This window comes from Lynx rufus, unplaced genomic scaffold, assembly GCF_022079265.1.
Source record: "Lynx rufus isolate CCGP_SWC_20201006 ecotype Redwood Valley unplaced genomic scaffold, mLynRuf1.p SCAF_6, whole genome shotgun sequence".
Classification (NCBI taxonomy): domain Eukaryota; kingdom Metazoa; phylum Chordata; class Mammalia; order Carnivora; family Felidae; genus Lynx; species Lynx rufus.
The window spans coordinates 143894313-143907414 of NW_025814878.1; the positions used below are offsets into that span (position 1 = coordinate 143894313).

The 13102-nt window shown below is 40.5% G+C and overlaps 1 protein-coding gene across 1 annotated transcript; it reads right to left on the minus strand.

Moving 5' to 3' along the window:
• Positions 1-5602: 5602 nt before the first annotated feature.
• On the minus strand, positions 5603-6556 carry LOC124528431 (putative olfactory receptor 2B8). Its single transcript, XM_047102052.1, has one exon. The coding sequence runs from the start codon at positions 6554-6556 to the stop codon at positions 5603-5605; it is 954 nt and encodes a 317-aa protein (XP_046958008.1).
• Between the last annotated feature and the right edge of the window lie 6546 nt (positions 6557-13102).

A 13102-nucleotide genomic window follows, 5' to 3' on the forward strand; every position in this document is an offset into this window, starting at 1 on the left:
CTTTCCATAGGTTTCCGTGGATTCAATAAAGCAGGAAAGAATACCCAGTGAAAAAAAAAGACAGTCTCTTCAGCACATGGTGTTGGGAGAACTGGACAGTGACATGCAGAAGAATGAACCTGGACCACTTTCTTACACCATACACAAAAATAAACTCACAATGGATGAAAGACCTAAATGTGAGACAGGAAACCATCACAGTACCAGAGGAGAAAGCAGACAACAACCTCTTTAACCTAGGCTGCAGCAACTTCTTACTAGACATGTCTCCAGAAACAAGGGAAACAAAAGTAAACATGAACTACTGGGACCTCATCAAGATAAAAAGCCTCTGCACAGCGAAGGAAAAAAAATCAACAAATCTAAAAGACAACAAACAGAATGGGTGGAGGTATTTGCAAACAACATACCAGATAAAGGGCTAGTATCCAAAATCTATAAAAAACTTATCAAACTCAACACCTAAAATCAAGTCATCCAGTTAAGAAATGGGCAAAAGACATGTACAGACACTTCTCAAAAACAGACATCCAGATGGCTAAAAGACACATGTAAGATGCTCATCATTGCTCATCATCAGGGAAATACAAATGAAAACCACAATGAGATACCACCTCACACCTGTCAGAGTGGCTAAAATTAACAAGACAGGAAACAACAGATGTTGGCAAGGATGTGGAGAAAAGGGAATCTCTTGTACTGCTGGTGGGAATGCAAACTGGTGTAGCTACTCTGGAAAACACTGTGGAGATTTGTCAAAAAATTAGAAATAGAATTACCCTATGACCCAGTAATAGCACTACTAGGAATTTATCCACATGATGCAAGAGTGTTAATTTTAGGGGCATATGTACCCCAATGTTTATAGCAGTGCTATCAACAATAGCCAAATTATGGAAACAGCCCAAATGGCCATAAACATTTGCATGAATAAAGAAGATGAATGAATGGATAAAGACTGTGGTGCTTACACCTGTAAGAACGGCTAACATTAACAACTCAGGCAACAACACATGTTGTTGAGGATGCGGAGAGAGAGGATCTCTTTTGCATTGTTGGTGGGAATGCAAGCTGGTGCAGCCACTCTGGAAAACAGTAAGGAGGTTCCAAAAAAAACTAAAAATAGAACTACCCTACAACCCAGCAATTGAGCTACTGGGCATTTATGCACAGGATACAGGTGTGCTGTTTTGAAGGGACACATGCACCCCCATGTTAATAGCAGCACTATCTACAATAGCCAAAGTATGGAAAGATCCCTAATATCCACTGGTGGATGAATGGATAAAGAAGATGTGGTATATATATACAATGGAGTATTCCTTCACAATCAAAAGGAATGAAATCTTGCTGTTTGTAACTACATGGATGGAACTGGAGGGTATTATGCTAAGTGAAATTAATCAGGCAGAGAAAGACAAAAATCATATGACTTCACTCATATTAGGAATTTAAGAGACAAAACAGATGAACATAAGGGAAAGGAAATAAAAATAGTATAAAAGCAGGGAGGGGGAGAAAACAGAAGAGACTCATAAATATGGAGAACAAACTGAGGGTTGCTGGAGGGGTTGTTGGTGGGGGAATGGGCTAAATGGGTAAGGGGCATTAAGGAATCTACTCCTGAAATCATTGTTTGCCTATACACTAACTAATTTGGATGTAAAGTTAAAAAAAATGAAATTAAATTAAAAAAAAAGAAACTGTTGTGTACACACACACACACACACACACACACACACACACACAATGGAATAGTAGTCAGCAATAAAAAGAATTAAGTCTTGCCATTTCCAAAAACGTGAAAAGATTTTTTTCATCCCACATTCACAATAGCATCAAAAATGATAAAATACGTAGGATTAAATTTAACCAAGGAGGCAAAATAACTCTACACTTAAAACTACATAAGTTGATGAAACAAATAGAAGAGAATTAAGATATCCCTGTATTCATGAATTGGGCATTGAGAAGGGCACTTGTTGGGATGAGCACTGGGTGTTGTGTGTAAGCGATGAATCATGGGAATCTACCCCTGAAACCAAGAGCACACTGTATACACTGTATGTTAGCCAACTTGAAAATAAATTATATTTTAAAATACTAATACTGAACAATTTTCACAGTATTCAAAATCATCTCTAGATTCATTGCAATCCCTATCAAAATTTGAGCAGCATATTTCACAGATAGAGTAAAAACCAATCCTGAAATCTGTATGGAGCCACAAAATCCCAATTGGCAAAGCCACTCCAACAAATAAGAACAGAGCTGGAGGCAGCCTACTTCCTGATTCAAACCATATTATAAATATCTAGGAATCAAACAGCATGTTACTAGCTCAAGAAGTGGACACATACACCAATTAAGAGCACAGAAATAAACCCATCCATGTACGGACTACTAATATTTGAAAAAGGAGTCAGGAATATTCATGAGGAAACACGAGGAAACATGAGGTCTCTTTAATAAATCGTCACGAGAAGGTGGGTAAATACATTCTGAGAAATGAAATTGGAGCCCTATAGCACAACGCTCAAAAAATTAACTTGAAATGGATTAACATGTAAACTAAGACCTGAAATTGTAAAGCTCCTAGAAGACAACGTAGAGAAAACAATTCTTGACATTGGACACATTGACAGTTACCAAATGAGGCTGTTCTAGTGTTGTCCTATCCACTAACACAGCTACTCTTTATGATGCAAATTTCAATGTAAAGACTGAAAGACTGTGACTTCTAAGTTTTTTAGCTAATTGTGTCTATAGTGGTATAGTTTGTTCCATGGAGCTCTTGAGTGGTACCAGATTCTACCAACAGCCATTGCTCCCTCCACCTCCTGGAAAGAGTTTTTTTTTTTTCTCCATTCAATGTGACCTGCAGGGATAAACTGTTACCACATACACTAGGATGTATTTGTATTTCAGAACCTATTGGAAATACATCATGTATGAGCCTGGCACTTCTAAGTAGGATAAGCTAAGGGAAACATATTTTCTTGTAGTGATCATCTTCACAAGAGGGATCAGAGATTGGCCTACAGGAGATTGGACATAGAGCACATTTTGTGCACGAGCATGTCTGTGGGTGTGTGTGTCTAATAATATATGAATATATATGCTGCTTGCACCTAAATGCAAACGAAAATGTAACACGTTGTGGCAGACTGTGAGGAGACTCATTCTGCGGGAATAGAGGTGGTTTTTCTAAGAGGGAGGGTGAAACCTGGGAGAGGTTCATTTCATGTTAGAAAGAACACATTGTTAGCCAACATGCTTCCTTTAAATACATTAAAACCGAGTTCTCATTAGAGATAAGTTACTAAAGAAGCTTTCCAAAGAGAGTCTTTCAAAACCATTTCATGTTTCCAAGTGCTTGAAATGGGGACTTACAAATGTGAGAAAGCATTATGTGTGACCTGCTACCACAGATTCGGGGGGACGGGGCCCTGTCAAAGGCTTTGACCACTGATCAAGACAGGCCATTGATCATGGAGATCCCAAATAACCCAATCACTAGAAACGTCCACGATGCTTCTCTGAGACTCAACACACAAGTACACCTGAACAGCCTCATCCTGAAAAGGGGTTGAAACCATTCTCAGAAAAGGCTCACGAATCAGAAGAACTTACACTTCCTAGAGACCTCATAGATTTCATTCCCTCCAGTGGTTAAAATAAATCCCCCCAACAATGTCAATGAATAGAATTAAATCTTTTAAACGGAGCAAGCGTGGGAACCCAGGGAGGCCCCCCAACGTGGACCTCAACAACATATTGATCACCGTGAATAGAAGCTACTGGGGAAAGAGCAGGTGGGAGGACATCACACCCTCCTCTGTCCCCGGGAAGCAGGAAATATCTCCCGAATGAAATGACTGTGAACTAAAAATGACCACTTGTCACCACAGGTAGGGACCTTAGAGCTGAGAAGGCTGTAGAAATAAACCTGCTACTTTTTACTAACCCACTACCTCAGCCCACATTCCACTTCCCATTCCCTGCTAACTGCAGCTCCAAACCCCGGTTTTCTTTCTCCTGTCAATTCCACGCTCATCTATTGTCTCTCTATAATGGGGTACAAACCACCTACTTTGCTCATTTCTTTGGGTCTCAACGTCCAGATTGGGCCTCCGTGTGCAGATAATAAAACTTTGGGTGTTTTCTCCAGTTACTGTGTCTCATGTCAACTTAATTCCAAAACAGCGGGAAAGAAGGAAATGTCTCCTCCCAGAAGCCAGTGTCCTGTGGCTAAGGCCACCTAGGGGAGCCCTTCCCTGGATGCCACTCATCTCCAGTCATTGATCCTCTCCTTTCTGCATCTACACGCAGCCCCCCTTTCCCCTGCAAACCACGAGTCCACACACAGTGGTTCCCAGTCTGCACCATCAGGGCTCAAACATGCCACAACACCACTGTGGTGAAAGAGAGCTCTCACCCGTGTCACAAAGCAAGCATCCAAAAAGCAGTCATCTGTGAAGGGAGGCATTGGCAGGGGTCTGTGACCTGTTCCTGCCTCCTCCTTGAGCCCGGTCATAGTGGGACTCTGGCAAACAGTAGCTGCGAAATGTGCAGACTAGGAGGTACTGGAGGGTCTCACAGGGGTGACTGCACTCTGATGACTGATCCAGGAGTGAGTTTAGCAGGACGCAGAGGGCGTGTCCAGAGTGCAGTCACCTACACTGCACACCCTGCCGTTATGGTAACATGTGACAATTCTAAGGCCAGGCCAGGACTACGAAGGTAGGGACGCATGAAACTGAGAATCTCCCTTCCCTTCTCTGGGCTCACTGGTGCCACAGGGGAGGGCCTGGGGGATGGGTTAAAAAGGTGACAGAGATTAAACAGAGTACATGTGATGATGGAAATGTGGAATCACTATATTGTACACCGGAAAGAATATAAAACTGTAGGTTAACTCTAATGGAATGACCATAAAAATTGAATTAAACACTAAACTAATAAAAATGAATTCTAAAGAAAAAATTTTTTTGAAAAACAAAGACGTGTGTTTCAAAATGAAAACAGTATCACAATGGCAACATGATACCATGGCCTGATATCTGAACAGCTTTACCAGGATGGATGTTAGCAACTTTTGTCCAAGCTAAGGTTTGTTTTTCCTACACTTGCCCTCCTACTTCTGGGAAAAAGTTGTGATCCAGTCAGGCTACAGCCATTGTCACAGAGCCGTGAGCTACTTGGGAGAATCAGCAATAGCCTCCAGCAATTGTGAGAAAATGCTACAGTATTAATATTTATTACAGTGTTCTAGTGGTTTTTATTCTTATTTTGCTATGTATTATGGTGTCTTGTAACCGTCCTTTGCAATTAGCAATGGCATAGTGTTCTCTAAAAGGAGGTGATATGAGAAAATCCTGTGAAACTTTTTACAATATTAATATGATGCAGATGGTTTAGGAACACTAACTCCGCATCTCTGGAGGCTGCCATGCGTCCATGAACTTAGAGTTTGAACACTCACTTGCATGAAAGAAGGAATTAAGGAAGCTCCCTTCAGAGTTGTCAGGGGAAATGTGGAGGACACAGAAATCTTAAAGATTCTGGCATTCGAAGTCTCCATGAAAGGGTCTTTCCCCAGTCATCTGGAGTCATAGCCCCTACACAACACCTTCCTCATTGCTCCCGTCACATCCTTGTTCCGCAGGGTATATATGAAGGGGTTGGCCATGGGGGTGATGATGGTGTAGAAGAGAGAAATGAACTTGCCCTGATCCTGGGAGTAGTTGTTGCTGGGCTGGAGGTAAGCATAGATGGCCGAGCCATAGAACAGGGAGACCAGCGTGAGGTGGGACCCACATGTCCCAAACGTTTTCCTCTGCCCTGTGGCTGACTGTATTCTTAACACTGCCCTGACGATTCGACCATAGGAGAACGTGATTAATGCCACAGGTATGAGGAGAATGATCACACTGGCAAAGAAGATCTCATCCTCATTCCCAGTGGTGTCAACACAGGCAAGTTTGAGCAGTGGGGCGACATCACAAAAGAAGTGGTCTATTTTATTTCTCCCACAAAGTGGTACAAGAAAGATGAGCACCGTCTGCAACGAGGCGTTGGCAAAACCAGTGAACCACGATGCAGAAGCCATCAGGGCACAGAGACGGGGGTGCATGATCACTGTGTAGTGCAGGGGCCTGCAGACGGCTGCGTAGCGGTCAAATGCCATCACCCCTAACAGAATGCATTCTGTGCCCCCCAACCCTAGAGCGATGAACAGCTGAGCTACGCAGCCAGCGAAGGAGATGGACTTGTCTGGTCCCCTGAGATGAACCAGCAGCTGAGGAACAGTGCTGGTCGTGTAACACAGGTCCAGAAAGCTTAGGTTGGACAGGAAAAAGTACATGGGAGTCTGCAGGTGTGGGTCCAGGCGGGACAACGCAATGATGCTTGTGTTTCCCAGCAGGGTGAGCAGATAGAAGATCAGAAGAACCACAAAGAGGACTCGCTCCAGCTGAGGCCGGTCAGAGAAACCCAGCAGGATAAAGCCCGTGAAAGAACTTCCATTTTTCGGGTCCATCCTTTCATACCACATATATATCCTCTTAAGACCAAGTAATTAGCAATTTTTACGAGAAACCTTCAAAAAGAGAAAAAGGTGGCAGGGGGTTGAATTGATTGTATGAGAGGACAACGTCATGGACTTTATCAGTAATAATCTGAATAATGACATACTCATGGAAATTGACATAACTTATACCAATACAGTTCACATTATCACAATAAGTAAATCATTAGTATTTAATGTAAGAAATATCAAATAAGGACCTTGTGTTTGCCTCAGTCATAGGAATAAGATCTTACAGTCCACACTTACTAGAACTTAAAGTACTATAAAAAGGTATGTATGTTGCAGATTTAAGTTATGTAAAAATGTGTAAGGGAAAAGAAGAAGGGCTATCAGAAAGAATCAGAAATTCAGAGAGGAGAGATGTTATTATAAATATGTGTCTCATGATTCTATACAACTGGATTTGCACACACCACACATGCATTAAAACAATATGGTGACACCCGTGTGGCTCAGTGGGTAAGCACCCGACTCTTGGTTTCAGCTGGGGCCATGACCTCATGCGTCGTGGGTTCAAGCCCTGTGTTGGACTCTTCACTGACAGCACTGAGCCTTCCTGGGATTCCGTGTCTCTCCCTCTCTCTCTGCACCTCCCCTGCTCCCTCATTGTCTCTCTCTCAAAATAAAATAAAGAAATAAACATTAAAAAATACATATATATATATATATATATATATATATATATGAGCACTTACTGTGGAAAAAGCATTCTGATATAGGAACTTATGACCTAGAATGTACTTATATGAAGAATTCAATTACATTCAAAATCTCACTGCTATTTCTGCATAAACAGTCGGCAGTATTGCCTAACTAATGTATTATATTTGGAAAGACACAGGTTTTTTTGTTTTTTGTTTTTGGTAAGGTAGTAAAAAACTTAAACAATCAGAGAAAACCGGAAAACCACCATTCAGTTAAAATTCTTAACTTTTGCCTGAAAAATGTGTCAAATTATCATACCAATTTAACGGGAACTCTGAAAATTCATTGACCGTGCAGAACCAGCTGGAATCAGAACTCTAAAATCCATTGACCAACACTTTCCTCTTCCTTCTGGAGATTTCCATCTCACACGTTACCAATTAAAGTTCATAAAATTCCTGAAAGAGGTAGGATTATTCCTTATCGACATCCTAATCAGAATAAACATTTTAAAAGTTTAGCCAACCATGTAAATATGTACAATCTGTAATGTTTTACATCACTCCTTATGATAAAATAAATAAAGAGATAAACACACAGAGATAAAGACAGATACATTCTCAAAGCAATGATGGGTCAAAGAACTATAAAGCAAAACTTAAAGTAGTATAAAGAAAGATATAAAGAAACCAATATTTTGGTATTATACAAAATCTCTGACATCTGTCCACATTACGTCAATGATCACCTTTCTGGGAGCTACCTTTCAGAGTTAGTGACAATGGACCAAACACATTGCCAGATATGAGGTTGGGTGATGACCATTTTCATCCAATGCTTACTGTAACTGAAGAAGATGAATAGTTATACACTGACCAAAGAGGCATCAGAAAATGAGTCCTTCAGTTGTATCATATTCAAATGGTAGGGCATACCGTGCATTTTTAATTCTTCTAAGAGTTTTGCAACCTGAATCAGGTTTGGGGCAGGACCCATTGATGTGTAAAAGAAACAGGTACAAAATGGGCATAAAATATTCATAATATTTGGAGAGAGGATACGGTATTTCACACTATTTTATACCTCGTTTGATTTCATATAAACATATGATCAGTGGTCTCCACACAAAAAAACTATGCAGAAAATTTTTCTTAAAAGTAATAATTATACAGTTATTTGTGACAGTCTAAATGTGCAACAACAAAACGTGTCCTCTGACTAACATCTGCTCAGAAGAACAAATAAAAACAAACCATGCTTGAGTCTCATAGGCACACACACAGAGATTGATACGTTTACTTGAAATAATTGCCCACAAACTTTTTAATGTGCCTGATAAAGGAAGCACTACCAAAGTGAAGAAGGGCAAAAATAAAATGTAAACTCATCCCAAGAAAACACCGATATGCTACTGCACCTCTAGAATAAACTAATGATACATGTTAACAATATCATGTCAATCAGGACAAAGAAGACAGTTGAGAAAAGGTAAAATCCTGGTGAGATGAACTTGTACATATGATTTGCTGCTTTCCAGGATCATGTGTGTGTGCATGTGTGTGTGTGTGTGTGTGTGTGTGTGTGAAAGAATACATAATGGCTATCTATCTGACAGGTACAAAAATGATTATGATTTTCAGTTGAAAAATAAAATATCAGACAAAGGAGATGCGCTCTGAAGCAGACACAAGAATGTCATTGTCCCTGAGTGGTACAATTGCTCCCAGTGTCGTGGGGAGAGCACGCGGGGAGGGAACTACAGGACTCATATCATAGTCTACCGTTTTCTTCTATTCTTTTTCTCATTACAATTCAGGAAAATTATTATCCATTAGTGACACCAGACATGGGGCAGATCAGGCTGGGAAGTGCGTTCTCCCATCGAGTCTCACGAGTATGTTCCGCTGATCTGGGTCACTCTGTTCCTTCCTCGTCCCCTTCTCCACATCCACCCCTCTTAAAGCTTGTGCACCACACAGAGCAATCTTCCAAGAGAAAGGACATGTGTCCACTGAGGATAATGGGAAATTGCATTTCATTTCCTTCTCACCCCATTTAAAAAATGTTGTAATTGGGGGCACCCGGGTGGCTCAGTCGGTTAAGCGCCCACGTCAGCTCAGGTCATGATCTTGCGGTTCGTGGGTTCAAACCCCATGTTGGGCTTCATGCTGACAGCTTGGAGCCTGGAACCTGCTTCAGATTCTGTGTCTCCTTCTCTCTCTGCCCCTCCCCTGCAAGCACTCAGTCTTTCTCTCAAAAACAAATAAATATTTAAAAAAATTTGAAAGATGGTGTAATTAGACAAAGAACCATCATCTATGTTTGGTAGCATGAAATAACTAAATGCAGTAAGATGGATTGATTCATCTGAGACAAACTATATAAATAAAACTGGCTGGAAATAGTGAACATGCCCTTCCCGGGCACAGGAGCAAAGTATGTGTCCCTAGTAACTATCATAATATGACACGGTACAGGAAAGCCCAGTGATAGGTTACACCTATATTATTAATTTGCATATGAAAGATAAATACTTGAAAAAACCCAAAGATTATACATGGAGAGAAAGAAAAGTTATTAGTGAAAATAAAAACTAACCGAAGCTACAAAACAAAGACACTGCCAATCTATGTAATAATTCACATCAGAAAAGTATATAATTCAAATGGCATCTCAATGTTACAATAATAACTAAGATAATTGTTTCAAATGTGAGAGGTTAAATTCTTAGTACTGACACACGTAAGGTGATAGAGCAGCAATTTCCATTACCATAATAGCTCAATGCTGACATACAGTTCTAAGTTTTAGTGCAAGAATACATAGTTTCACAAAAGTAGATGCTCAGTATGCAAACTACACATTTTAAAGAGAAAGTATCTTAAGTATGTGTCTCTATTTAAGACATTTCAAATATATAACATTCACTGATATATTTGACATACACACGCTGCCCTATCCGGTTCCTGAATGAATCCTGAAAAAGTGCGGGCAAGATTTCCACAGCCTCAATGCTATGAATGAATCACTGTTGCTTTCATGATGCTTCTGTCCCATGGGTCTGAGCTGACTTCAGACATATGAGAACAGGCCCCCGATGACGAGGGAGGATAAGCAAATGAGGGGATACAGCCATCACTACATAGAAAATGACAGATGTGATGAACACTGACAGGGCTGTAGGGCAGGTTCTCTGGAAGAAGACGATGAAGTAGGATTTCCAGGGCATGTTGTTTATTCAGGGAATGCTCTCGGGATGAACGGGGTGAGGGAAGGAAAACAGCAGAGAATGTTGCTAAGCAAGGATGTGGTCTCCAGTGGAACAGAGCAGGAGCCTGATCCCATGAGAAGCTGGCCAGAACTCTCCAGTAGAAGCATCCAACTGTGATGGTAGAAATACTCTGTCCTCACTGTCCAATACTATGCCTACTCTCTACCTGTCATACCTGAGCATTTAAAATGTCCTAGCTAAGAATTTGAATTTTATATTTTATTTAATTTAATGAATTTAAATGTAAGTGGCTAACGTGGCTACTTACTAAGATATTGGACAGCACAGCTCTGGAGCATGAATTGCAGTCCTGCCTTGGCATTGGCACCTTTTGTCCATCTCATAGTCTGTCACTGGCTGTGAGCTGCCCCCACCAGTTTCCCCAGACCTCCTGGTAATGTGACTCCCTTTCAGCTGAGGGAAATTGTCTCATGAATGGAACGGCTGTGAACTCTGGAGCCCATACTCATACCAAGTAGGGTTTGGATTGGAGCCCTAGCAAGTAAAGAGCATCTGGGCAGGTCACCAACAGTGTTCATACAAGAGTCCACTCATGATTGTGTGTAAGGATAGAAGGACAGGACCTGGTCTACTTTACACATCACCTCAGTGCAATCACACACACACACATTCACATACACACATACACATGGACACAAGTTGTCATTTGGCAATGTGGTCTCAAGTGGCAATGATAAATGAATGAACATTCAACTATCTTCATAACTTTGTCTCTTTCATATTGGTATTTGTATTCCCATGAGTGATCATCATACCTTGTTAACAATAAAGTCAACATAAAGATGCACTGAGATAATATTCACAATATGGAATTTCCCTGTTGTAATTTTCAACATACCATTTAAAATCTCCATGTATACTTTAGATATTGTGGTAACCCATAAGGGAGAAAATGAGCATTTAGAAAATATAAATACTCATAATGAGTTTTTGCATAGGGAACAAATATTATCCCATTTCACACATAGTAAGGAACCAAAGAGAAAGCATGGGAGCATGTAATCTAATACTTGTACACTTATGCAGAAAGGCACATTTTATTATCACTAAACGTGAATATTTAATAATTTTCCACACGTGCATCTGAAGGTATAATGAATGTACTGAAATAGAATGAAAAGTCTAGGGATGACTTAGTGGCATTTCTAATGAACAATTAAATTTAGTTATATTATTTGACAACTTTCCATAGTCGGTTCCTTTAGACAACTGACCATACATGCAAACCATTTAGCATTTTTGTTTCAAGAACATTTGCATCTGAAAATAAACTAATTTGCCAATTCCTAGAGCAACACAGAGACTTCGTTCCATTTTACTCACCTTCTCTCACCTCCTCTGTTGGATCTAAGCTATTTCCCTACCTCATTCCAAGTTATTGCCTAAATTCACTTCTGGGAACAGGAACGCAGACATGTAGAATCAGTGCCTGCAGGAAACGCAAAGCTTGACTCTACCAGCACTGGGGCATCCGTACGTTTTTCTGAAGCAAAAGGACACTTTCTCAGGATGACTTCACACGTCCTCATGTGACACCAGAGATCTGCACTTTGCCTCTCGGAGGTAGAAGATGAAGGCAGTCACAAACTCTCAGTATGGTTTCCCGAATACAATGACCTGCCTCTGTGACTCTGAGACCCTTACGAGCAGGCGAGAGGGTGCCGTGACTCTGAGCTGTGGCTGGGCTGGCACACAGAACCAAGTCCCTTCCTCCACTGATGTCTCCTGGAAAAGGATGTCCCACACTCTTAATGAGCCCTGTCACTGAGATGCCCAGACATGGCAATCCTCAGGGACAATGACTGTGGAGGACAATGCCAGCCAGACCTAATCTGTCTCTTCTATTAGTTCACGTATCTCTTAGAGGACAAGTAACTCCCTAGACCTCCCCAGATACCTTAGCTCCCATCTGTGAATGACCTACATGTTTTATAGAACACTAAAGATTTTTTCCTCATAACTGACCAAAATATTTACATATAAATATGTAAGGAAGAATCCATTCCCTTACTTAATTTTAATTTTAAATATGTGAATAAATTCTTCATTCAATCTCATTCATAATGACCTTATATTGGATCACAGAGCTAATAATGAAGCACATTCTAATCTTTAGCATGAATATAAAGGAGGGCAACCAAATTCTACCAAACTTCCAATATAGTTATGGGGAAAAAGTCTTAAATCCTCTAAAACACTGTTCAGTTTGTACCCGAGGGTTTTAACGATTAACTGAAATAAATTTTTACAGTAGCTATTTTTTAAATACAACGTCCATGGGTTTTGAAACTCAGCTAGTCTCTGCAATCAAATTCCAAATCTTTTTAAAATAAATATATATATTTTAATTTACATCCACATTGTGAGCCTATAGTGCAACAGTGATTTCAGGAATTGAAGCCAGTGATTCATCCCCTACACATGACTCCCAGTGCTCGTCACAAGTGTCTTCCTTAATGCCCCTCGCCCATTTAGCCCATCCCCCCTCCCACAACCTTTCAGCAACCTCAGTTTGTTCTCTGTATTTACCAGTCTCTTATGTTTTGCCCTCCTCCCTGTTTTTACATTACTTT

What these genes read in the sequence shown, in the direction of transcription:
- LOC124528431 (XM_047102052.1), bottom strand. Translation starts at nt 6,556, where the DNA reads ATGTGGTATGAAAGGATGGACCCGAAAAATGGAAGTTCTTTCACGGGC.